Source organism: Pleurodeles waltl, chromosome 6 (genome assembly GCF_031143425.1).
Source record: "Pleurodeles waltl isolate 20211129_DDA chromosome 6, aPleWal1.hap1.20221129, whole genome shotgun sequence".
In the NCBI taxonomy this organism is placed as follows: Eukaryota; Metazoa; Chordata; class Amphibia; order Caudata; family Salamandridae; genus Pleurodeles; species Pleurodeles waltl.
In genome coordinates, this window is record NC_090445.1 from 1,224,706,924 (window position 1) to 1,224,734,383 (window position 27,460).

Sequence of the window (27,460 nt, forward strand, 5' to 3'; positions counted from 1 at the left end):
GTATTTCCTTTCACACAACCTTACAACAAGGACAGTATGTTTTGGGTATAGTGTTATATGTCACATTATAAAGGACTCAAACATTAGCATTAACGATGGACATGCAACTTCATCCAACCCTCATTTTTATAGTACTTATTTCAAGTACTTTCAGTTTCAGAAAGTTCTCCCATCCACGTTGTAGGAAGCTGGACTGGCTTGTAGTGAGTACCAAGGGGTACTTGCACCTTGCACCAGGCCCAGTTATCCCTTATTAGTGTATAGGGTGTCTAGCAGCTTAGGCTGATAGATAATGGTAGCTTAGCAGAGCAGCTTAGGCTGAACTAGGAGACGTGTGAAGCTACTACAGTACCACTTAGTGTCATATGCACAATATCATAAGAAAACACAATACACAGTTATACTAAAAATAAAGGTACTTTATTTTTATGACAATATGCCAAAGTATCTTAGAGTGTACCCTCAGTGAGAGGATAGGAAATATACACAAGATATATATACACAATAGCAAAAATATGCAGTATAGTCTTAGAAAACAGTGCAAACAATGTATAGTTACAATAGGATGCAATGGGGAAACATAGGGATAGGGGCAACACAAACCATATACTCCAAAAGTGGAATGCGAACCACGAATGGACCCCAAACCTATGTGACCTTGTAGAGGGTCGCTGGGACTATTAGAAAATAGTGAGAGTTAGAAAAATAACCCTCCCCAAGACCCTGAAAAGTGAGTTCAAAGTGCACTAAAGTTCCCCTAAGGACAAAGAAGTTGTGTTAGGGGAATAATGCAGGAAAGACACAAACCAGCAATGCAACAACTGTGGATTTCCAATCTAGGGTACCATTTGGAACAAGGGGACCAAGTCCAAAAGTCACAAGCAAGTCGGAGATGGGCAGATGCCCAGGAAATGCCAGCTGCGGGTGCAAAGAAGCTTCTACTGGACAGAAGAAGCTGAGGTTTCTGCAGGAACGAAAAGGGCTAGAGACTTCCCCTTTGGTGGACGGATCCCTCTCGCCGTGGAAAGTCGTGCAGAAGTGTTTTCCCGCCGAAAGAACGCCAACAAGCCTTGCTAGCTGCAAATCGTGCGGTTAGCGTTTTTGGACGCTGCTGAGGCCCAGGAGGGACCAGGAGGTCGCAAATTGGACCAGCAGAGAGAGGGGACGTCGAGCAAGACAAGGAGCCCTCTCTGAAGCCGGTAGCACCCGGAGAAGTGCCAGAAACAGGCACTACGAGGATGCGTGAAACGGTGCTCGCCGAAGTTGCACAAAGGAGTCCCACGTCGCCGGAGACCAACTTAGAAAGTCGTGCAATGCAGGTTAGAGTGCCGTGGACCCAGGCTTGGCTGTGCACAAAGGATTTCCGCCGGAAGTGCACAGGGGCCGGAGTAGCTGCAAAGTTGCGGTTCCCAGCAATGCAGCCCAGCGAGGTGAGGCAAGGACTTACCTCCACCAAACTTGGACTGAAGAGTCACTGGACTGTGGGGGTCACTTGGACAGAGTCGCTGGATTCGAGGGACCTCGCTCGTCGTGCTGAGAGGAGACCCAAGGGACCGGTAATGCAGCTTTTTGGTGCCTGCGGTTGCAGGGGGAAGATTCCGTCGACCCACGGGAGATTTCTTCGGAGCTTCTGGTGCAGAGAGGAGGCAGACTACCCCCACAGCATGCACAAGCAGGAAAACAGTCGAGAAGGCGGCAGGATCAGCGTTACAGAGTTGCAGTAGTCGTCTTTGCTACTATGTTGCAGGTTTGCAGGCTTCCAGCGCGGTCAGCAGTCGATTCCTTATCAGAAGGTGAAGAGAGAGATGCAGAGGAACTCGGATGAGCTCTTGCATTCGTTATCTAAAGTTTCCCCAGAGACAGAGACCCTAAATAGCCAGAAAAGAGGTTTTGGCTACCTAGGAGAGAGGATAGGCTAGCAACACCTGAAGGAGCCTATCACAAGGAGTCTCTGACGTCACCTGGTGGCACTGGCCACTCAGAGCAGTCCAGTGTGCCAGCAGCACCTCTGTTTCCAAGATGGCAGAGGTCTGGAGCACACTGGAGGAGCTCTGGACACCTCCCAGGGGAGGTGCAGGTCAGGGGAGTGGTCACTCCCCTTTCCTTTGTCCAGTTTCACGCCAGAGCAGGGCTAAGGGGTCCCCTGAACCGGTGTAGACTGGCTTATGCAGAATTGGGCACCTCTGTGCCCAACAAAGCATTTCCAGAGGCTGGGGGAGGCTACTCCTCCCCTGCCTTCACACCATTTTCCAAAGGGAGAGGGTGTCACACCCTCTCTCAGAGGAAGTTTTTTGTTCTGCCATCCTGGGCCAGGCCTGGCTGGACCCCAGGAGGGCAGATGCCTGTCTGAGGGGTTGGCAGCAGCAGCAGCTGCAGTGAAACCCCAGGAAGGGCAGTTTGGCAGTACCAGGGTCTGTGCTACAGACCACTGGGATCATGGGATTGTGCCAACTATGCCAGGATGGCATAGAGGGGGTAATTCCATTATCATAGACATGTTACATGGCCATATTCGGAGTTACCATGGTGAAGCTACATATAGGTAGTGACCTATATGTAGTGCACGCGTGTAATGGTGTCCCCGCACTCACAAAGTTCAGTGAATTGGCTCTGAACAATGTGGGGGCACCTTGGCTAGTGCCAGGGTGCCCTCACACTAAGTAACTTTGCACCTAACCTTTACCAGGTAAAGGTTAGACATATAGGTGACTTATAAGTTACTTAAGTGCAGTGTAAAATGGCTGTGAAATAACGTGGACGTTATTTCACTCAGGCTGCAGTGGCAGGCCTGTGTAAGAATTGTCAGAGCTCCCTATGGGTGGCAAAAGAAATGCTGCAGCCCATAGGGATCTCCTGGAACCCCAATACCTTGGGTACCTCAGTACCATATACTAGGGAATTATAAGGGTGTTCCAGTAAGCCAATGTAAATTGGTAAAAATGGTCACTAGCCTGTTAGTGACAATTTTAAAGGAATGAGAGAGCATAACCACTGAGGTTCTGGTTAGCAGAGCCTCAGTGAGACAGTTAGGCACTACACAGGGAACACACACATATAGGCCACAACCTTATGAGCACTGGGGTCCTGACTAGCAGGGTCCCAGTGACACATAACAAACATACTGAAAACATAGGGTTTTCACTATGTGCACTGGGCCCTGGCTAGCAGGATCCCAGTGAGACAGTGAAAACACCATGACATACACTCACAAACAGGCCAAAAGTGGGGGTAACAAGGCTAGAAAGAGGCTACTTTCTCACACACGTTTTGGGCAAATAATCACTACAATGCTATTAACAGAATTGCTTTGGTCGATAAATGTCTTTCAGGATTATAAATAATGATTACAGTTTGTTGTGAAAACAGGGTGACATCATTTGTTCTTTCACTCACAAGGGAAAATGCAATCATGATTATCCCTACGGCAGTTACTTTTAGCATCAAAGAAAAGGGCTTTATATCACACTGTGTGGATTATTGTCTTTGTGAGCAATCAATATATGTATTTTTTGCTGGGTTGTATTTTTATAAAACATATTTCAAGAAAAGCACTACAAAGAAACTCACCTCGCTGCTGAGAGCAGTGAATTTGCACAGGGAAATTATGAGATTATCAAATACGTCACTAAGTCCATAATGAGCAGATATCTTCGCACACTTCCTGAATTGGATGACAGAAACATGTTAATTAAAAGAAACTGAAATACTAAGACCAAGAGCCCAACTTCGTTCTCTACAGAACCAATTATTTAATGACCCATAGAAGCAATTAGGTCAAATAAAAATTCCAAAGCATGACACTTACAAAACACAAAGTTACTCACCTTCAGTAACGGTCTTTCTGATGGTTACTCTAACTGCAGATTCTGACCTTGTGAATTTTCCTCACGTGCCAGAATAAAACCTATTCTGCATCGCATTCGACCACGGAAGTGACTGAGTTGCACCACCCTTGAGAGCTCAAATCGATACAGTTACGTTCGGTAAAGCCTAATCTGCTGAGACTCCATTCAGTTGCAGATTCATTATCTTGAAGTTATCCCCCAGCATCAGACTGGATCCGGAAACATTTCAGGCAGTACCTCTGCTTGTTGGTATGTGGCACTGTTTGGCTTCGCATCTGCATCCACGCTAGAACTAACGTGCGTTGTGCCTATATATGTGCCACCAAAGCATGCAGACTGTTGTATAGCTATTTTAACCATGTTTTACACACTTTGTTTTAAGCTAACAAGGCCTGCCGCTGTGCGCTTTAACCCTGTCACATTTTATTCAGCATTGCTTTATTTTTCTAGCATTAGCTACATTTGCAGAGCTATTATATTTTCTTTGTCTCATTGTACTTTCGCCTAGGAAAGCATCACGTTCTTAGTAGGACGTTTATTTCACTTTGTGCTTTCTCCAAGGATGCAGTCAGATAGGGTTGCCGACAAATGTGCTATGCTGCATCTCCAACATTCACAGAAACACTTACACTCATACATGAGGACCATTTCTTAGAATGTCAGCTGTTTTATTGTAAAAACACCACTTTGTCCCAGACACGTTAGAGGGAGATTCCAGTCAGATGACCACGACTGTATGCTGATCGCTGATTGCTTCGCTGCAGCTACTTGCTCAGGTGGCCGGACCCCTGATCCACATGGGGACGGTGTCTCTCTAGACTACAGGCTTCTTCCTCCATGTATGAGGGATGATGTACCCCCGGGGGGGGGGGGAAACCTTAAGGGCAGAGTAGGTTTATTACGCTGTGCTCAAACATAGTATCGGTAGGAGAAGAACGAGTTACTTACCTTCGGTAACGCCTTTTCTGGTGGATACACTAGCTACCTGTGGATTCCTCACTCATAGAATTTTCCCCCTGCGCCAGCTTTCGACGGAAATTTTCTTCCTAGCTTCTGCACGTCGACGAGGACGTCACAATTGCCCACGCGACGCCGTCTGATGTCATACAGGCAATAAAAGGTCTTCGCCGACGTCAGTACCAACATTTTTTACGTGCCTCTGAGACGAACAGGCAATTGAAACAAATATTTATACAACAATATTTAATTATACAAAATAGATAAAAACATCAGCTCAAAAATGTCAATACGCAAAATTATATACATACATACTATGTATAGCAATCTCACAAATTCCTTTCTCTTTTTTTAATTTATTTTTAATTTTTTAAAAACATGTACTTATATACATAAATATATACACTATATATAAAAGCCATAAACTACCAAGAGGAGCTCACCCAAGGATAATTTGGTAAGACCAGACAGGCAACGGGGAGGCGGAAGGGACCGTGAGGAATCCACAGGTAGCTAGTGTAACCACCAGAAAAGGCGTTACCAAAGGTAAGTAACTCGTTCTTCTGATGGATACAACTACCTGTGGATTCCTCACTCATTGAATAGAGTCCCAAAGCAGTACCGCACTCTGTGGAGGGTGCCTGAATGGTTAAACCAAGAAATCCTGCAGCACCGACCGTGCAAAATGGCCATCCCTCCTAACCGCCGAATCCAAGCAGTAATGCTTTGCAAAAGTGTGGAGGGACGACCAAGTTGCGGCCTTGCAGATGTCAACCACAGGAACACCCCTAGCCAAGGCCGAAGAGGTCGACTTAGCTCTGGTGGAATGAGCTCTTATTCCATCAGAGGGTTCTTTCTTTGCCAGAGAATAACACAGCTTAATGTAAAGAATGACCCACCTGGAGAGTGTTCTCTTGTGGACTGCCCTTCCTCTCCTCTTTACCACATACCCGATGAAGAGTTGATCCTCCAATCTAAACTCCTTCGTTCTGTCCACGTAGAAGCTTAGCGCTCTTCTCGGGTCTAAACAATGCAACCTTTCTTCCTCTTTCGAAGGATGAGGCGGAGGATAAAAAGAGGAGAGAGTAGTCTGACCCAAATGGAAGGGTGAAACAACCTTCGGCAAGAAAGCAGCCTTGGTCCTCAACACCACCTTGTCTACATAGAAGGATGTATACGGGGGTTTAACAGAAAGAGCCTGCAGCTCACTCACTCTTCTAGCTGAAGTAAATGCAACAAGGAAAACAGTCTTCAAAACCAATAACCTTATGGGGCAAGAATGCATTGGCTCAAACGGTGAGCCCATAAGAAACGTTAAGACTAAATTTAAATCCCACTGAGGCATAATGAAAGGAGTGGGGGGGAAACTTATTAATGAGGCCTTTTAAAAATCTTAATACTAAAGGAGATTTAAATAAAGAAGGTTGGTCTGGAAGACACAGAAAGGCTGACAGGGCCGACAAATAGCCCTTGACTGTAGCCACTGTACAACCTCTCTGTGCCAGGGACAACGCAAAAGACAAGACATCTGATAAGTGGGCACGTAAGGGATCAATTTGCCTCTCTTCACACCAACACACAAGTTTAGCCCACCTGCCAGCGTAGATAGATTTAGTGGAGTGTCGCCTGGCGGATAAAATAACATCCACTACTTCAGGTGGGAGAGAAAAGGAACTCAGGTTGCCCCGTTCAATCTCCAGGCATGAAGGTGCAGGCTCTGGAGGTGGGGATGTAAAACCTGCCCCTGCGATTGCGAGACGAGGTCTGCCCTGTGAGGGAGACGGAGCGGGGGGCACAGAGAGAGTTGGAGAAGATCCGAATACCATACCCTCCTTGGCCAATCCGGAGCTATTAAGATGACATGGGCCCGGTCTTGGCGAATTTTCCTCAGAACCCGAGGAATCAAAGGTATGGGGGGAAACGCGTAAAGCAACTGGTTGCGCCAGGATATCTGAAACGCGTCCCCCAACGTTCCTTGCACCGGATACTGGAGGCTGCAGAACACCGGGCAGTGCGTGTTCTCCGGAGTGGCAAAAAGATCTACCCGAGGGAATCCCCACATCGGGAAGATATGCAGGGCTAGATCTGGATGAAGACGCCACTCGTGATTGGTCGAGAAGTGCCGACTGAGACTGTCCGCACGCATGTTCAAGACTCTGGCCAGATGGTTTGCTACCAATCAAATCCGATGGTCCCTTGCCCAGGACCATAGTTGCAGAGCTTCTCTGCAGAGAAGGTACGACCCTACTCCTCCCTGTTTGTTTATATACCACATCGCAGTAGTATTGTCCGTCAAGACCTGAACCGACTGACCGCGAAGGGAAGGGAGGAAGGCCTTGAGAGCCAGACGTATTCCCTGCAACTCTAACAGATTTATGTGAAACATCTGTTCCACTGGAGACCAATGACCTTTGACCTCCAGGTCCCCCAGATGAGTTCCCCACCCTAGAGTGGAAGCATCCGTTATTACTTGGGTCACCGGCGGAGGCTGCGAGAACGGCCTTCCTTGGGAAAGCTTGCCGTCTGCAACCCACCATCTTAGATCCACTGCAGCGTCCCTGGAAATCTTTACCGATCCCTCGAGATCTCCTTTGTGCTGAGACCACTGCTTTCGGAGGCACCACTGAAGAGCCCACATGTGCCAGCGAGCGTGAGTTACCAACAGAATGCAAGAAGCAAACAGACCGAGCAGACGTAGGACCTTGAGGACTGGAAAGACCGCTCCACTTTGAAACATTGGAACCAACGCCTGAATGTCCTGAATCCGCTGAGGCGGAGGAAAGGCGCGATTCAATGTTGTATCCAGTACTGCCCCTAAGAACAGGAGGCACTGAGAGGGCTCCAGGTAAGATTTGGGCACGTTCACCGAAAAACCCAGGTCGAACAACAACTCAGTTGTCGACTGCAGGTGACGTAGCACGAGCTCCGGAGACTTGGCTTTGATCAACCAATCGTCCAGGTAAGGAAATACCGCTATCCCCTTCCTTCTGAGCTCTGCTGCAACCACCGCCATCACCTTTGTGAAGACTCGAGGTGCTGAAGTAAGACCAAACGGAAGGACCGCAAACTGATAGTGCCGCGATCCCACCACAAACCAGAGATACTTCCTGTGCGACTTGAGTATCGGGATATGAAAGTAAGCATCCTGCAAGTCGACAGACACCATCCAATCTCCTTCGTTCAATGCCAAAAGCACCTGAGCCAAGGTCAGCATCTTGAACTTTTCCTGTTTGAGGAACCAATTCAAAATCCTCAGGTCCAGGATTGGCCTCAACCGACCATCCTTCTTGGGGATCAGGAAGTATCTTGAGTAATAACCCTGACCCCTCTCCTGCTCTGGAACCAACTCCACTGCACCCTTTGAAAGGAGGACCAGAACCTCCTGCTCTAGTAACAGGAGATGCTCTTCTGAACAGTAGGATGGGCGGGCGGGATGGGGGGAGGAAACTCCCGAAAGGGAAGAGCATAGCCTTTCCCCACAATGCTGGTGACCCAGGAGTCTGATGTTATATCCTCCCACTTGTGGAGAAAGTTCAATAACCTCCCCCCTACAGGAGTGGTATGTGAAGGAATTGGTGGAAGACTAAGGCTGCTTCCCATGCTGCACCCCTCCAGAGGAAGAGGAAGAGGCAGAGTGCTGCTGGGCGGCTCCTCTGGTTCGGACCCTCCCCCTGTATGATCTATAGTGGAGAGCAGTGGCGGGTTGCTGTTGAAATCTGCCTCGAAAGGAGGAGGATGAGCCACGACCAAACCCCCTAAATCTTCTGAACAATCTCGAAGAAGCAGAAGAGGAGGCCTGCAAGCCTAATGACTTCGTTGTGGCCCTACTCTCCTTAAATCTCTCAAGTGCAGAGTCTGCCTTGGATCCAAAAAGTTTATCCCCATCAAAGGGAAGATCCATCAGGGCTGACTGGACATCAGATGAAAATCCAGAGGAACGAAGCCAGGACTGTCCCCTCGTAGCAACAGCAGTGCCCATAGCCCTGGCCACAGAATCAGTAGTGTCCAGCCCCGACTGGATCACTTGGGTTGCCGCAGCTTGAGCATCTGAAACCAGACTCAACACCTCCTGAGGCACCTCCGTATGGGACGACTTTATCTCTTCCATTAGGGCGTAGATGTATCTGCCCAAAATGCATGTGGCATTAGTAGACTTGAGAGCCATACTGCATGATGAGAAAGCTTTCTTGGAAGATTGGTCCATTTTCTTTGAGTCTCTGTCCGAAGGCACCCCCGGAAAAGAAACTGGGGCAATCCGAGATAAACATGAAGCCTGAACCACCAGGCTCTCTGGGGTTGGGTGCCTAGACGAAAAATCTGGATCCGCAGGAGCCACACGATACCTGCGTGCCACTGATCTATTCACGGCCAAAGATGACACCGGCTTCTTCCAGATCTCTAAAATTGGTTCTAACAGAGCCTCATTAAATGGTAGAAGTGGCTCCGCAACCGTCGAAGCAGGATGTAACACCTCAGTCAATATATTGGGCTTAGATTCAGACACCGGCAAGGGAAGGTCCAAAAAGTCAGCTGCTTTCCTTATTACAGAGTGGAATGAAGCAGCCTCCTCTGTATATTCTCCAGGAGATGTTAAGTCCCATTCTGGAGAGGTGTCTAAGCCACTAGCCGTATCCAAACCCTGGAGATCTCCCAGAGGTTCTTCAATCTCCCCTTCCTCCAGGGCCTGCTTCCGATACTCCTGCTCCTCAAGGAGGCGAAGAGCAAGCCTTCTTGAATGTAGCCTGGCTTCAATCCTTGGCGTCGACAGGGCGTCAGCCGACGTCGAAGCCGGACGCCGATCCTCGGATCCGTCTGACGCCAGATCCATCAGCGCCGTGGACTTCTTCGCACAGTATGAGGCAAAGGATGAACAGGAGAACTCTCCGGCGCCGGACCAGCAGATCTACTCGGCGTCACAGGCTGTGAAGTTGACGGCAAAGGAACTTGCGCCGAGCCAACACCTCCCATTGGAAGGAAGGGCATGAAAGGTGCAGGTCGTAAAGGAGCCGGAGCACCCATATTGAAGGCCAATGGCCCCAAAGGACCAGCCGGTCCACCACCTGGAGCCATTTGTTGAAAAATGGCAAACATCGCATTTAAAAATGCGGAACTGTCAGCACCTGGGGCCGGGAAAGACGGATACTGCGGAGCCTGGGCTCGAGGTGACATCGGCCCCGGCGTCTGAGAAGCCGGTGAGAACTCCTGACGTTGAGGAACCTCAAAAACAGATGGTGGATTCAAAGGCGAAGTCGGCGATGCAGGAGGCGTCTGCAGAGTGATGGTGGGACTAACCTCCCATGTCTTTCGGCATCGAACAGAAGGCGACCTCGAGCGCGACCACTCCCTACTAGACCGGCGCCGAGATTCACGACGACGGCGGGGGTCACGATGACGCCGATGGGACTTAGGAGAAGATGACTTGCGCTGATGCTGCTTCTCCCTCTCCTTCAACGCCTTCGGGTTCATCCGTTGACAGGAGTCACATTTCTCCACGTCGTGGTCGGAGCTGAGACACCACAGGCAGTCTACATGTGGGTCTGTCACCGACATTTTGCCTCCGCACTCCCTGCAGGGCTTAAAACCAGACTTTCGTTGAGACATGCTTTCATTTCGAAGAAAGAAACAGTAACAGTAACTGTAACTACGCAGAGTAGAAACAGTAGCTCCCTCGAAGAATAACCATCGTTAGAAGGCACGGAAAAAAGGGAACTGACGTCGGCGAGGGCCTCTTATTGCCTGTATGATGTCAGACGGCGTTGCGTGAGCAGAATCTAGGAAGAAAATGTCTGTCGAAAGCTGGCGCAGGGGGAAAATTCAATGAGTGAGGAATCCACAGGTAGTTGTATCCATCAGAAAAATACATCACTCCTAGTGACAGTATGGTAGGACTGTTCTTGTGTTTTACTGTTAGTCACCTGCTTGTTTTTATTGAGCTTTACCATCCTATTTATTGCAATACATGCCTTTTTATCTAAGATGCAGTTACTTCAATAAATCCTTATTGAACTATATTCTGCCTCTATTATCTTTGCCTGTATGAGACTTTTGGTAACTGGGAGAAAGGGATGGGATCTGATCGACCACGATTCCCCTGAGGAGTCTCTCTTTTCATGTGCCCAGCTGCCACAATCATCTCGGCCAGAGATGAGGTGCTGCTAGTTAGCCGGAGAACCTGGATTAGGCCGACAGGCGTCATGTGGTTTGGAATCATACTTAGTACCCACAATCCATGAGATCCTGTCTCCCAAATCCAGTAGCCTTATTAGCATAATGAGAACCTACGCGGCAGGACATCAGTTACTGGTGTGCAGCAGTAAGTAACACATAAAGGCATCATAGGTGGAGAATCCCATTCGAAGAGCAAGGAGAATAGGAGGGTCAATAAGGGATCTGTAGTTGATAGAATCTCAGTCGATAAGCTGTTTGAAAGGAAATGCCTCCTTGGCATGGTTACCCCCTGACCTTTTGCCTTTTGTTCATGCCAGTTATGATTGAAAATGTGCTGGGATCCTGCTAACCAGGCCCCAGCACCAGTGTTCTTTCCCTAAACTGTACCTTTGTTCCCACAATTGGCACAGCCCTGGCATCCAGATAAGTCCTTTGTAAATGGTACACATGGTACCAAGGGCCCTGATGCCAGGGAAAGTCTCTAAGGGCTGTAGCATGTCTTATGCCACCCTGGGAACCCCTCACTCAACACACGCACACGCACACGGCTTCACAGCTTGTGTGTGCTGGTGGGGAGAAAATGACTAAGTCGACATGGTACTCCCCTCAGAGTGCCATGCTAACCTCACACTGCCTGTGGCATAGGTAAGTCACCCCTCTAGCAGGCCTTACAGCCCTACGCAGGGTGCACTATACCACAGGTGAGGGTGTACGTGCAGGAGCACTATGCCCCTATAGTGTCTAAGCAAAACCTTAGACATTGTAAGTGCAGGGTAGCGATAAAGAGTATATGGTCTGGGAGTTGCATAATGGCTACAATGAAAACTGTGAAGTTTAGTATCAAACTTCTCAGCACAATAAGTGCACACTGATGCCAGTGTGGAATTTATTGTAAAATGCACCCAGAGGGCATCTTAGAGATGCCCTCTGAATACCAGTCCGACTACTACTGCTAGGCTGACCAGTTCCTGCAAGCCTGCCACAACCAGACGAGTTTCTGGCCACATGGGTTGAGTGACTTTGTCACTCTGTGGCCAGAGACAAAGCCTGTGCTGGGTGGAGGTGCTTCTCACCTCCCCCTGCAGAAACTGTAACTCCTGGCGGTGGGCCTTAAAGGCTCATGCCTTTTGTTACAGCACCCCAGGGCATTCTAGCTAGTGGAGATGCCGGCCCCTATGGCCACTGCCCCCACTTTTGGCGGCAAGGCTGGAGGAGATAATGAGGAAAACAAGGAGTCACCACCCACCAGTCAGGATAGGCCCTAAGGTGCCCTTAGCTGAGGTGACCCCTGCCTTTAGAAATGCGCAGAGACACCAACTGACTTGTCTCCAGACTCAAAGAACCTGCACAACGGGGCATCTGACAGGGACCAGCGACCTCTGAGGACTCAGAGGAGCCCTGAACCCAAAGGACCAAGAAACTCCAGAGAACAGCAGCACTGTACAAAAACAGCAACAACTTTGCAACTTCTTTGCAACTTTGAAAGAACTCTCCCTTCGCGCCGAAAGTGTGAGACTTCTCACTCTGCACCCGACGCCCTTGGCTCGAGCTCCAGAGAACTAACACCACAGAGAGGACTCCCAGGCGACTGCGACAAAGTGAGTAACTTGAGTCGACCCCACTGCAACCCTACGACGACACCTGCAGAGAGGATCCAGAGGCTCCACCTGACTGTGACTGCCTGGTAACAAAGAACCCGATGCCTGGACCAAGCACTGCACCCGGAGCCCCCAGGACTGAGAGGAACTACCTTCCAGTGCAGGAGTGACCAGCATGAAGACCTCTTCCTAGCCCAGTCGGTGGCTGGCCCGAGAAGCCCCCCTGTGCCCTGCCTGCATCACATAGGTGGCCCCCGGGTCCCTCCATTGCTTCCAATAGCAAACCCGACGCCTACTTTGCACACTGCACCTAGCCGCCCCAGTGCCGCTGAGGGTGTTTTTGTGTGCCTGTTTGTCCCCCCACCAGTGCTCTACAAAACCCCCCTAGTCTGCTCCGCGAGGACGCAGGTACTTACCTGCCAGCAGACCTGAACCGGAGCACCCCTGTTCTCCATAGGCGCCTATTGGTTTTGGGCCTTCCTTTGACCTCTGCACCTGACCAGCCCTGTGTTGCTGGTGCAGTGACTTTGGGGTTGCCTTGAATGCCCAACGGTGGGCTGCCTATGCCCAGGAGGCTGACTGTGTAAGGGCAAAACCTAACCAAACTTACCTCCCCCAGGAACTGTTGATTTTTGCACTGTGTCCACTTTTAAAATAGCTTATTGCCATTTTAATCAAAACTGTGTGTACTACTGCTTTGAATCAAAGGTCTATACTTACCTGTGTGAAGTACATTGCATTTTGTGTACTTACCTCAAATCTTGAATCTTGTGGCTCTAAAATAAATTAAGAAACAATTTTTCTATATAAGAACTATTGGCCTGGAGTTAAGTATTTGAGTGTGATTTCCTCATTTAAGGCCTGTGTGTGTACAACAAATGCTTAACACTACCCTCTGATAAGCCTACTGCTCGACCACACTACCACAAAATAGAGCATTGGTATTATCTAATTTTGTCACTATCAACCTCTAAGGGGAACCCTTGGACACTGTGCACACTCTCTCTCACTTGGAGATAGTACATACAGAGCCGGCTTCCTACATTGGTGGATCAGCGTTGGGGTCTAAGACTTTGCATTTGCTGGACTACTCAGCCAATACCTGATCACACAACTAAATTCCAAAAATTGTCATTAGAAACTGATTTTTGTAATTTGAGCTATTTTTCTAAATTTTTAAAAGTCCTGCTAGGGCCTTGTGTTAGTCCTGTTTGCATTTCTTTTAGAGTTTAAAAGTTTTGTAAACGTTTGAATTAAGTTCTAAAGATAGTTTTAGATTCTTAAAAAGTATTCCAACTTTTAGAAACAAAATGTCTGCTGCAGAAGAGATAGTGATGGAACTCAACCTCACCCCTTACCTGCATCTTAGGATGTCAGAGTTAAGGTCTCTCTGCAAAATCAAAAAGATAAAAACTGGTTCAAACCCTACCAAAGTAGAGCTCCAGCAGCTTTTGGCAGAGTTTGCTAAAAACAACCCCTCTGATGATGGCCTCACAGAGGGGGACACTAGTGATTTGGAGGAACTCCCACCTCCAGTCCTAGATAGGGAAACCAGGGTCTCTCCAACCCTAACTCCACAAGTGATAGTCAGAAATGCTGCTTCTCTCACAGGAGAGTCCAACAGCTCTGGAAGCATTGCGAGCAGTCTCAATGAAGATGACCTCCTGTTAGCCAGGATGGCAAAAAGATTGGCTTTGGAATGACAGATCCTAGCCACAGAAAGGGAAAGACAAGAGATGGGTTTAGGTCCCATCAATGGTGGCAGCAATTTAAATAGGGTCAGAGATTCTCCAGACATGCTAAAAATCCCCAAAGGGATTGTAACTAAATATGAAGATAGTGATGACATCACCAAATGGTTCACAGCTTTTGAGAGGGCTTGTGCAACCAGAAAAGTAAACAGATCTCACTGGGGTGCTCTCCTTTGGGAAATGTTCACTGGAAAGTGTAGGGATAGACTCCTCATACCCTCTGGAAAAGATGCAGAATCCTATGACCCCATGAAGGCTACCCTGATTGAGGGCTTTGGATTCTCAACTGAGGAGTACAGGATTAGGTTGAGGGGGGCTAAAAAATCCTCGAGCCAGACCTGGGTTGACTTCTCAGTCAAAACACTGGATGGTTGGATTAATGGCAGTGGTGTAAATGATTATGATGGGCTGTACAATCTGTTTATGAAAGAACACCAGTTAAGTAATTGTTTCAGTGATAAACTGCATCAGCATCTGGTAGACCTAGGACCAATTTCTCCCCAAGAATTGGGAAAGAAGGCAGACCATTGGGTCAAGACTAGGGTGACCAAGACTTCCACAGGGGGTGACCAAAAGAAAGGGGTCATAAAGACTCCCCAGGGGAAGAGTTTTGAGACATCCAAGGGTAAAAGTAAAGAGTCTTCTACAGGGCCCCAAAAACCTGCTCAGGAAGGAGGGTCCAAAGCCTCTTCACAATCCAATTTTGGGTACAAGGGTAAGGACTTTGATCCCAAGAAGGCCTGGTGTCGTAGCTGTAATCAGCAAGGACACCAAACTGGAGACAAGGCCTGTCCCAAGAAAGGTTCCACTTCAAACGCTACTCCAGTTAGCACTGGAATAGCCAGTCTCTAGGTGGGATCAACAGTGTGCCCAGAGCAAATCAGGGTTCACACTGAAGCTACATTAGTCTCTGAGGGTGGGATGGACTTAGCCACACTGGCTGCCTAGCTCCCTAATGAACGAGTTACTTACCTTCGGTAACGACTTTTCTGGTGGATACATTAGCTACCTGTGGATTCCTCACCTCATGAATACTCCCATGGCGCCAGCATTCGACGGAAATCTTCTTACTAGTCTCTGCACGTCGACGAGGACGTCACTGTCTCGCACGCGACGCCGTCTGATGTCATACAGGCAATAAGAGGTCCTCGGCGACGTGCGGACGTCAGTACCAATCATTTTTTACGTGCATGAGAACAACCAGGCAATGCAATGAAAGAACAAAGCAACATCCATTATATTGTAAAAATACACCACATTGTATGAATAACTGTAAATCTTTTTATGTACATATATATATATATATATATATATATATATATATATATATATAAAAAACTCTCTCTTTTAAAATATATACACACACCAAGTATATACATAAAGATATATACACATATACCCATATATATATAAATATATTATATATATACATCTATCGCACCCTCAAAGACCAAGAGGAGCGCACTCAAGGATTACTTGGCAAGACCATAAAGGCAACGGGGAGGCGGGTGGGACCGTGAGGAATCCACAGGTAGCTAATGTATCCACCAGAAAAGTCGTTACCGAAGGTAAGTAACTCGTTCTTCTGATGGATACAACTACCTGTGGATTCCTCACCTCATGAATAGAGTACCAAAGCAGTACCACGCCCGGCGGTGGGTGCCTAAATGGTCAAACCAAGAAATCCTGCAGCACTGACCGTGCAAAATGGCCGTCCCTTCTAACCTCAGAATCTAAACAGTAATGTTTTGCAAAAGTGTGAAGGGACGACCAAGTTGCGGCCTTGCAGATGTCGACCACAGGAACACCTCTGGCTAAGGCCGAAGTGGCCGACTTAGCTCTGGTGGAATGAGCTCTAATGCCCTCAGGAGGATCCTTCTTTGCCAAAGAGTAACATATTTTAATGCAAAGAACAACCCACCTGGATAGTGTTCTCTTGTGGACTGCCTTTCCTCTCCTCTTGCCCACGTATCCAATAAACAGCTGATCCTCCAGCCTGAAATCCTTTGTTCTATCGATAAAGAAGCTCAACGCTCTCTTTGGGTCCAGACGGTGCAGTCTTTCTTCCTCTTTGGAAGGATGAGGCGGAGGATAGAACGTGGACAAAGTAATTGCCTGAGCCAAATGGAAGGGTGAAACAACCTTCGGGAGGAAAGCAGCCTTGGTCCTCAACACCACCTTATCCCCATAAAAAGTTGTATAAGGGGGTTTTACTGATAAGGCCTGCAACTCACTCACTCTCCTTGCTGATGTTATAGCTATCAGGAAGACTGTTTTTAAAACCAAATACCTCAAGGGGCAAGAATGCATAGGTTCAAAAGGGGACCCCATAAGGAAAGTCAGGACTAAGGACAAATCCCATTGCGGCATAACGAATGGCTTTGGAGGATATTGATTTAGAAGACCTTTCAAGAATCTGATAACAATAGGGGATTTAAATAAAGATGGTTGGTCTGGAAGACATATGAAGGCTGACAAGGCCGATAAATAACCTTTAATGGTAGCCACTGCACAACCTTTTTGCGCCAGAGATAGAGCAAAAGACAAAACGTCCGATAGATGAGCATGTAAAGGATCAATCTGCCTCTCTCCACACCACGCAACAAATTTAGACCACCTATTAGCGTAGATAGATTTAGTGGAGTGTCGCCTGGCCGCTAATATAACATCCACTACCTCAGGCGGGAGAGAGAAGGAACTCAGGTTGCCCCGTTCAATCTCCAGGCATGTAGGTGCAGACTCTGGAGGTTGGGGTATAGAACCTGCCCCTGCGACTGCGAGAGGAGGTCTGCCCTGAAAGGGAGACGGAGCGGCGGGCACGTTGAGAGTTGGAGAAGGTCGGAGTACCACACCCTCCTTGGCCAATCCGGAGCTATTAAGATTACTAGAGCCCGGTCTTGGCGAATCTTCCTCAATACTCGAGGAATCAAGGGTATGGGAGGAAACGCGTAAAGCAACTGGCCGCACCAGGTCATTTGAAACGCGTCCCCCAACGCTTCCTGCATCGGATACTGAAGGCTGCAGAACAACGGACAATGCGCGTTCTCTCGAGTGGCGAACAGATCTACCCGAGGAAACCCCCACTTCTGGAAGATTAAACGGACTTGATCTGGATGGAGACGCCACTCGTGGTCTGCCGAGAAGTGGCGACTGAGACTGTCCGCACGCACGTTCAAGACTCCGGCCAGATGGTTTGCTATCAAGCAAATCCGATGGTCCTTTGCCCAGGACCATAGTCGAAGAGCTTCTCTGCAGAGAAGGTACGACCCCACTCCTCCCTGCTTGTTTATGTACCACATCGTGGTAGTATTGTCCGTTAGGACCTGTACCGACTGACCACGAAGGGAAGGGAGGAAGGCCTTGAGAGCCAGACGTACAGCCCGTAACTCTAACAGATTGATGTGAAAAATCTGTTCCTCTGGAGACCAAAGACCTTTGATCTCCAGATCCCCCAGATGAGCTCCCCACCCTAGAGTGGAAGCATCCGTTATGACTGTGGCCACTGGTGGCGACTGCTGGAACGGCTTTCCTTGTGAAAGATTGTTGCTTGCAATCCACCACTTCAAATCCACAGCAGCATCTCTGGAGATCTTGACAGTACCCTCTAGATCCCCTCTGTGTTGAGACCACTGCCTTCGGAGGCACCACTGAAGAGCCCTCATGTGCCAGCGAGCATGCGTGACCAACAGAATGCAGGAGGCAAAAAGACCGAGCAGACGAAGGACCTTGAGGACTGGAACTACCGCTCCATTTCGAAACATTGGAACCAAATCCTGAATATCTTGAATCCGCTGAGGCGGAGGAAAGGCCCGACCCAATGTTGTATCCAGTACTGCCCCTATGAACAGAAGGCGCTGAGAGGGCTCTAGGTGAGATTTGGGCTCGTTCACCGAAAAGCCCAGGTCGAACAACAACTGGGTTGTTGACTGCAGATGACGCAACACAAGCTCCGGGGACTTGGCTTTGATCAACCAATCGTCCAAGTAAGGGAATACTGCTATCCCCTTCCTTCTGAGCTCTGCCGCAACCACCGACATCACCTTCGTGAAGACTCGAGGTGCTGAAGTAAGACCAAACGGAAGGACCGCAAACTGGTAGTGTTGCGATCCCACCACAAACCGGAGATACTTCCTGTGTGACTTGAGTATCGGGATATGAAAGTAAGCATCCTGCAAGTCGACAGACACCATCCAGTCTTCCATGTTCAACGCCAAAAGCACCTGTGCTAGGGTCAGCATCTTGAACTTTTCCTGCTTGAGGAACCAATTCAAGATCCTCAGGTCCAGAATTGGTCTCAAACGACCATCCTTCTTGGGAATCAGGAAATACCTTGAGTAAACTCCTTGACCCCTTTCCTGCTCCGGGACCAACTCCACCGCGCCCTTTAAAAGGAGGACTTCTACCTCCTGTTCTAGCAACAGGAGGTGTTCTTGTGAACAATACGAAGGGCGGGGCGGGATGAGGGGCGGAAACTCCCGAAAGGGAAGGGTGTAACCTTTTCCCACAACACTGAGAACCCAAGTGTCCGACGTAACAGTCTCCCATTTGGTGAGAAAATGCTGTAATCTTCCCCCTACAGGAGAGGAGTGAGTGGGAAATGGTGGAAGCCTAAGGCTGCTTCCCCTGCTGCACCCCGCCAGAGGATGAGGAAGAGGCAGAGTGCTGCTGAGAGGCTCCCCTGGTGCGGACCCTACCCCTCCCCCTAAAAGATCTATAGGGATGGGAAGAGGCAGGTTGCTGATATCTTCCCCGAAAGGAAGAGGAGGAAGAGCCACGCCCAAATCCACGAAACCTCCTGAAGAATCTGGAAGAGGCCGTGGAAGAAGGAGCCTGGAGTCCCAGCGACTTAGCCGTGGCCCTGCTCTCCTTAAACCGTTCCAAGGCCGAATCAGCCTTAGCCCCAAACAGTTTGTCCCCATCAAACGGGAGATCCAACAATGTGGACTGTACATCTGTCGAAAAGCCCGAGTTACGGAGCCAGGCCTGTCTCCTTTCCACCACAGTTGTGCCCATTGCTCTGGCTACCGAGTCGGTGGTATCCAGTCCCGTCTGGATAATTTGGGTCGCAGCAGCCTGGGCATCAGAGACAAGATCCAAAAGACCCTGGGGAAGCTCTGTAAACGAAGAGGAGATGTCATCCATCAGAGCATGAATATACCTCCCCAGGATACAGGTTGCATTGGTGGCTTTTAATGCCAGACTGCAGGACGAAAAAATCTTCTTCGACTGCGCCTCCAGCTTTTTTGAGTCTCTGTCCCCAGGCACCGTCGGAAAAGAACCAGGCGCTGACTTGGACGAACAGGAGGCCTGCACAACCAAGCTCTCCGGCGTAGGGTGCCTAGATAGGAAACCAGGATCAGTTGGAGCCGTCCGATACCTCCTGGCCACGGCTCTGTGAACTGCTGGGGAAGATGCCGGCTTCTTCCACACCTCTAAAACCGGATCCAGCAGAGCGTCATTAAAAGGTAATAGAGGCTCCGCCGCGGCTGAGGCCGGATGCAACACCTCTGTCAAAAGGTTTTGTTTCGCCTCCACCACCGGCAAAGGCAGGTCCAAAAAACTAGCTGCCTTCCGTACCACTGTATGAAAGGAAGCAGCTTCCTCGGTATATTCCCCCGGGGACGAAAGGTCCCACTCAGGGGAAGTGTCCAGCCCACTGGCCGACTCCAGTCCACGCAGCCCATCACCCGAGTCCTCTAGCTCTCCTTCCTCTAGAGCTCGTTGGTACTCCTGCTCCTCTAGTACCCGGAGAGCACGCCTCCTTGAATGCAGTCGTTGCTCAATCCGCGGAGTCGACAATACCTCCGCCGAAGTCGGAGATCGGCGACGATCTTCCGAAGCCACCGACGCCGCATCCGGCGCCACAGGTAACTTCGGCGCCGACTGAAGAGCAGATGAAACGGATGGACCCACCGGAGTCACAGGCCGAAATCTCGACGTCGACGGGATGGGAATCCCTGGGGCCAATCCCTCCGAAGCCATCGGAGCGGCCACCGGCGCCGACACTGGCGCCGAGCCCACGTTCCCAAACGGGAGAAAGGGCATAAAGGGTGCCGGCCGAAGAGGCGCAGGATCACCCAAAGAAAAGGCCAAAGGCCCAGCCGGAGCACCCCCTGGAGCCATCTGCTGGAAGATGGCATACATCGCATTCAAGAATGCGGAACTATCGGCTCCAGGGGTGGGAAAAGCCGGATACTGGGGTGCCTGACTCGGAGGCGACCCCGACGCCGGCCTCGGCGTCTGCGCCGGAGAAAACACTTGAGGCTCCAATACCTCAATCACCGACGCCTGTCCAGGCGAAGTTGGAGACGCCGGAGAGAGCAACGGCGTCGAAGGATGCGGCGTCACCGTGGGGCTGATCTCCCATGTCCTCCGGCGCCGATCCGGAGACCTGGAACGAGCCTCCCTTGAATGACGCCGAGATTCTCTACGGCGCCGGGAGTCTCGATGACGCCGATGTTTTGGAGAAGACTTTTTCTTATGATGCTTCTCCTTTGACTTGGCCATAAACAGCTTCGCCTCGCGTTCTTTAAGGGCCTTCGGATTCATGTGCTGACACGAATCACAAGTCGAGACGTCGTGGTCGGAGCTCAAACACCAAAGGCAATCGGAATGAGGATCCGTCACCGACATCTTGCCTCCACACTCACGACAAGGCTTAAATCCAGACTTTCTCTGCAACATTATTTCCACAGAGAAAGAGTACGCAGCAAGATATACACTGTAACCGCAAGAGTAACAGTTGCTCCCTCGAAGATAACCGTTTCGAATGCACGGAAAAAAGGGAACTGACGTCCGCACGTCGCCGAGGACCTCTTATTGCCTGTATGACATCAGACGGCGTCGCGTGCGAGACAGTGACGTCCTCGTCGACGTGCAGAGACTAGTAAGAAGATTTCCGTCGAATGCTGGCGCCATGGGAGTATTCATGAGGTGAGGAATCCACAGGTAGTTGTATCCATCAGAAATGCAAAAATACAGGCAGCAACTCTTAATTAATGGGACTAGTGTAGAAGGCCTGAGGGATACAGGTGCCAGTGTCACCATGGTGACAGAGAAACTGGTTTCCCCAGGACAATACCTGACTGGACAAACTTATCCAGTCACCAACACTGATAATCAGACTAAAGTAATCCCATGGCTATAGTAACATTAGAATGGGGAGGGGTCAATGGCCTGAAACCGGTAGTAGTCTCCTCAAATATCCCTGTAGACTGTTTGCTTGGAAATGACCCGGAGTCCTCAGCATGGGCTGAGGTAGAACTCAAAACCCATGCAGCCATGCTGGGTATCCCTGAACTGGTGTGTGTCAAGACAAGGGCACAGTGCAAGGCTCAGGGTGAAAAAGTGGTGTTGGAGCCTGAAATAATGGCCCAACCCTCCAAGAGAAAAGGAAAGAAGACTGGGGAACCAGCTTCAACACAACAAAATAAAGAGCCTCTCATCCCAGGAAGAAGTTCTGCTGTGTGAGGGAACTGAGCCCATGGAGTTGGAACCTTATCAGGTTGAACTCTTAGGCCCAGGGTGACCCACAAAGGAACAGTTGTGTAAGGGGCAAGAAACATGTCCCTCTCTTGAAGGCCTTAGGCAACAAGCTGCTGAAGAGACCAAAGGAAAAATCACTGGAACACAGAGTCTATTGGGAAGATGGACTCCTCTACATTGAGGGAAGAGATCCCAAACCTGGTGCCACTAGGAGAGTGGTAGTGCCTCAGGAGTTTAGGAAGTTCATTCTGACCTTAGCTCATGATATTCCACTTGCTGGGCATTTGGGTCAAACCAAGACTTGGGAGAGGTTACTCAACCATTTCTATTGGCCCAACATGTCCCAGAAAGTAAAGGAGTTGTGTGTCTCCTGTGACACCTGTCAAGCCAGTCAAGCCAGTGGTAAGACAGGTGGACATACAAAGGCCCCACTCATTCCACTTCCAGTGGTGGGGGTCCCCTTTGAAAGAGTGGGTGTGGACATAGTGGGTCTACTTGAACCTCCCACAGCCTCAGGGAACCAGTATATCCTTGTGGTAGTGGATCATGCCACTAGGTACCCTGAAGCAATTCCCCTTAGGTCCACTACTGCCCCTGCAGTAGCTAAAGCACTCATAGGTATCTTTACCAGAGTGGGATTTCCTAAGGAGGTGGTATCTGACAGGGGTACCAACTTCATGTCAGCATACCTGAAACACATGTGGAATGACTGTGGGGTGACTTATAAATTCAATACACCATACCATCCACAAACCAATGGTCTTGTAGAAAGATTTAACAAGACATTGAAAGGCATGATAATGGGGCTCCCTGAAAAGCTCAAAAGGAGATGGGATGTCCTCTTGCCATGTCTGCTTTTCGCCTACAGAGAGGTGCCTCAGAAGGGAGTAGGGTTTTCCCCCTTTGAACTTCTGTTTGGCCATCCTGTCAGGGGACCACTAGCTCTTGTAAGAGAAGGCTGGGAGAGACCTCTTCATGAGCCTAAACAAGATATAGTGGACTATGTACTAGGCCTACGTTCCAGGATGGCAGAGTACATGGAAAAGGCAAGTAAAAACCTTGAGGCCAGCCAACAACTCCAGAAGATGTGGTAAGACCAAAAGGATGCTATGGTTGAATTTCAGCCAGGGCAGAAAGTCTGGGTTCTGGAGCCTGTGGCTCCCAGGGCACTTCAGGACAGATGGAGTAGCCCTTACCCAGTGCTAGAAAGGAAGAGTCCGGTCACCTACCTGGTAGACCTAGGCACTAGCAGGACCCCCAAAAGGGTGATCCATGTGAACCGCCTCAAACTCTCATGACAGGGCAGGTGTGAATCTGTTGATGGTAACAGGTGAGGACCAGGAAGCTGAGAGTGAACCTCTTCCCGATCTCCTCTCCACTGACCCTAAAGATGGCTCAATAGATGGAGTGATCTATTCAAACACCCTCTCTGGCCAATAGCAATCTGACTGTAGGAAAGTCTTACAACATCTTGCTGAGCTCTTTTCCCTAACCCCTGGTCAGACACACCTATGTACCCATGATGTAGACACAGGAGACAGCATGCCTGTCAAAAACAAAATTTTCAGACAGTCTGACCAAGTTAAGGAAAGCATCAAAGTGGAAGTCCACAAGATGCTGGAATTGGGAGTCATTGAGCACTCTGACAGCCCCTGGGCTAGCCCAGTGGTCTTAGTCCCCAAACCTCACACCAAGGATGGTAAGAGAGAGATGAGGTTTTGTGTGGACTACAGAGGACTTAATTCTGTCACCAAGACAGATCTCATCCCATTCCAAGGGCAGATGAATTAATTGACAAACTAGGTGATGCCAGATACTTAAGTACCTTTGACTTGACAGCAAGGTACTGGCAAATCAAAATGGCACCAGGAGCAAAATAAATGACAGCATTCTCCACACATGATGGGCATTATCAGTTTACTGTTATGCCCTTTGGCTTAAAGAATGTCCCTGCCACCTTCCAAAGGTTGGTGAATCAAGTCCTTGCTGGCTTGGAGTCCTTTAGTGTAGCTTATCTTGATGATATTGCTGTCTTTAGCTCCAGCTGGCAGGATCACCTGGTCCACCTGAAGATGGTTTTGAATGCCCTGCAAGCAGCAGGCCTCTCTATCAAGGCATCCAAATGTCAGATAGGGCAGGGAACTGTGGTTTACTTGGGACACCTTGTAGGTGGAGGCCAAGTTCAGCCACTCTAACCCAAGATCCAGACTATTCTGGACTGGGTAGCTCCAAAAACCCAGACTCAAGTCAGGGCATTCCTTGGCTTGACTGGCTACTACAGGAGGTTTGTGAAGGGATATGGATCAATAGTGACACCCCTCACAGAACCTACCTCCTAGAAAATGCCTAAGAAGGTAAACTGGAGTATAGAATGCCAACAGGCCTTTGAGACCCTGAAACGAGCTATGTGCACAGCACCAGTTCTAAAAGCTCCAGATTACTTCAAGCAGTTCATTGTGCAGACTGATGCCTCTGAACATGGGATAGGGGCGGTTGTGTACGGAAATGCCTCCTTGGCATGGTTACCCCCTGACTTTTTGCGTTTGCTGATGCCAAGTTATGATTTGAAAGTGTGCTGAGGCCTCCTAACCAGGCCCCAGCACCAGTGTTCTTTCCCTAAACTGTACCTTTGTCTGCACAATTGGCACACCGTGGCATCCAGGTAAGTCCCTTGTAACTGGTACCCCTGGTACCAACGGCCCTGATGCCAGGGAAGGTCTCTAAGGGCTGCAGCATGTCTTATGCCACCCGGGGACTCCTCACTCAGCACAGATACACTATCTGCCAGCTTGTGTGTGCTGGTGGGGAAAAAATGACTAAGTCGACATGGCACTCCCCTCAGAGTGCCATGGCAACCTCACACTGCCTATGGCATAGATAAGTCACCCCTCTAGCAGGCCTTACAGCCCTAAGGCAGGGTGCACTATACCACAGGTGAGGGCATGGGTGCATGAGCACTATGCCCCTACAGTGGCTAAGCAAAACCTTAGACATTGTAAGTGCAGGGTAGCCATAAGAGTATATGGTCTGGGAGTCTGTCATACACGAACTCCACAGCACCATAATAGCTACACTGAAAACTGGGAAGTTAGGTATCAAACTTCTCAGCACAATAAATGCACACTGATGCCAGTGTACATTTTATTGTGAAATACACCCAGAGGGCATCTTAGAGATTCCCCCTGAAAACATACCCGACTTTCAGTGTGGGCTGACTAGTTTTAGAAGCCTGCCACACACTAGACATGTTGCTGGCCACATGGGGAGAGTGCCTTCGTCACTCTGTGGCTATTAACAAAGCCTGTACTGGGTGGAGGTGCTTCTCACCTCCCCATGCAGGAACTGTAATACCTGGCGGTGAGCCTCAAAGGCTCACCCCCCTTTGTTACAGCACCACAGGGCATCCCAGCTAGTGGAGATGCCCGCCCCCTCCGACCACGGCCCCACTTTTGGCGGCAATGCCGGCAATAATGAGAAAAACAAGGAGGAGTCACTGGCCAGTCAGGACAACCCCTAAGGTGTCCTGAGCTGAGGTGACTGACTTTTAGAAATCCTCGATCTTGCAGATGGAGGATTCCCCCAATAGGATTAGGGATGTGACCCCCTCCCCTCAGTGAGGAGGCACAAAGAGGGTGTAGCCACCCTCAGGGCTAGTAGCCATTGGCTACTAACCCCCCAGACCTAAACACACCCTTAAATTGAGTATTTAGGGCCCCCCAGAACCAAGCAAGATAGATTCCTGCAACCTGAAGACGAAGAAGGACTGCTGACCTGAAGCCCTGCAGAGAAGACTAAGACAGCAAGTGCTTTGGCCCCAGCCCTACCGGCCTGTCTCCCCACTTCGAGAAAAACTGCAACAGTGATGCGTCCCCCAGGGTGCAGCGACCTCTGAAGCCTCAGAGGACTACCCTGCATCTTAAAGAACCAAGAACTCCCGAGGACAGTGGCCCTGTTCCAAAGAAACTGCAACTTTGCAACAAAGAAGCAACTTTTAAAGACCACACGTTTCCCGCCGGAAGCGTGAGACTTTCCACTCTGCACCCGATGCCCCTGGCTCGACCTACAGAAAATTAACTCTACAGGGAGGACTCCCCGGCGACTGCAAGCCCGTGAGTAGCCAGATTTGACCCCCCTGAGCCCCCACAGCGACGCCTGCAGAGGGAATCCAGAGGCTCCCCCTGACCGCGACTGCCTGCTTCAAAGAACCCGACGCCTGGTAAACACACTACACCCGCAGCCCCAAGGACCTGAAGGATCAGACTTCCAGTGCAGGAGTGACCCCCAGGAGACCCTCTCCCTAGCCCAGGTGGTGGCTACCCCGAGGAGCCCCCCCCCCTGCCTGCATCGCTGAAGAGACCCCTGGGTCTCCCATTGAAACCTATTGCAAACCCGACGCCTGTTTGCACACTGCACCTGGCCGCCCCTGTGCCGCTGAGGGTGTACTTTCTGTGTTAACTTGTGTCCCCCCCCCCCCCCCCCCCCCGGTGCCCTACAAAATACCCCTGGTCAGCCCTCCGAAGTCGCGGGTACTTACGTGCTGGCAGACTGGAACCAGGACACCCCTGTTTCCATTGAAGCCTATGCGTTTTGGGCACCACTTTGACCTCTGCACCTGACCGGCCCTGAGCGGCTGGTGTGATAACTTTGGGGTTGCCCTGAACCCCCAACAGTGGGCTACCTTGGACCCAATATTGAACCCTGTAAGTGCGTTACTTACCTGTGAAACTAACAAATACTTACCTCCCCCAGGAACTGTTGAATTTTGCAGTGTCCAATTTTAAAATAGCTTATTGCCATTTTTGTCAAAACTGTACATGCTATTGTGATGAGTGAAATACCTTTAATTTAAAGTATTGTTTGTAAATCTTGAACCATTGGTTCTTAAAATAAACTAAGAAAATATATTTTTCTATATAAAAACCTATTGGCCTGGAAGTGCTTAACACTACCCTCTGATAAGCCTACTGCTCGACCACACTACCACAAAATAGAGCATTAGAATTATCTCTTTTGCCACTATCTTACCTCTAAGGGGAACCCTTGGACTCTGTGCATGCTATTAATTACTTTGAAATAGTACATACAGAGCCAACTTCCTACACGGAGAATCCCAAAGAAAATGCCAATGGATCCGAAGGACCAGCAGGTGCATCAGCAGGGGCCATGGTGTTGAACAAAGTAAACATGGCATTCAAAAATGCCGCCGGATCCGCTCCCGGAGCCGGGAAGGCAGGATGCCACTGGTCTTGTTGCACCTGTACTTGCTGACCATCTGACTCCTGAGCAGCAGCTGAAAACTGAGGACTGTCCTGAGGTGCCACAACCTCAAAGATGGATGGCGCCGGAGAAGCCTCAGGACTCTGGGGTTGCGTAGTCACCGTCGGATTCACCTTCCACATCGCACAGCGCGGGCGAGATGGAGACCTTGATTGGCTCCGAGCCGAACGACAACGAGAGTCATGACGGCACAGTTTCTTCTGCTTCTTCGAAGAAGCATGGGAAAAGGATTTTCTATGACTCCTATGACCCTTCTTCGCTTTTGCCAAAAATAGTTTGGTCTCCCTTTCCTTTAAAGCCTTAGAATTCATGCTCTGGCAAGACGCACACTCCTCGACGTCATGCTCAGAGCTAAGGCACCAAAGACAAACGTCATGAG

The 27,460-nt window shown here is 49.6% G+C and overlaps 1 protein-coding gene across 3 annotated transcripts in view; it reads right to left on the reverse strand.

Moving 5' to 3' along the window:
• Nucleotides 1-27,460, reverse strand: part of GBF1 (golgi brefeldin A resistant guanine nucleotide exchange factor 1) — a 1,570,387-nt gene that overhangs the window by 537,382 nt on the left and 1,005,545 nt on the right. For all 3 annotated transcript variants that reach the window (XM_069240539.1, XM_069240538.1, XM_069240540.1), the window contains one exon: nt 3,568-3,661. In XM_069240539.1, coding sequence (XP_069096640.1) covers nt 3,568-3,661 — 94 coding nt within the window. The remainder of the gene's footprint in view (nt 1-3,567; nt 3,662-27,460) is intronic.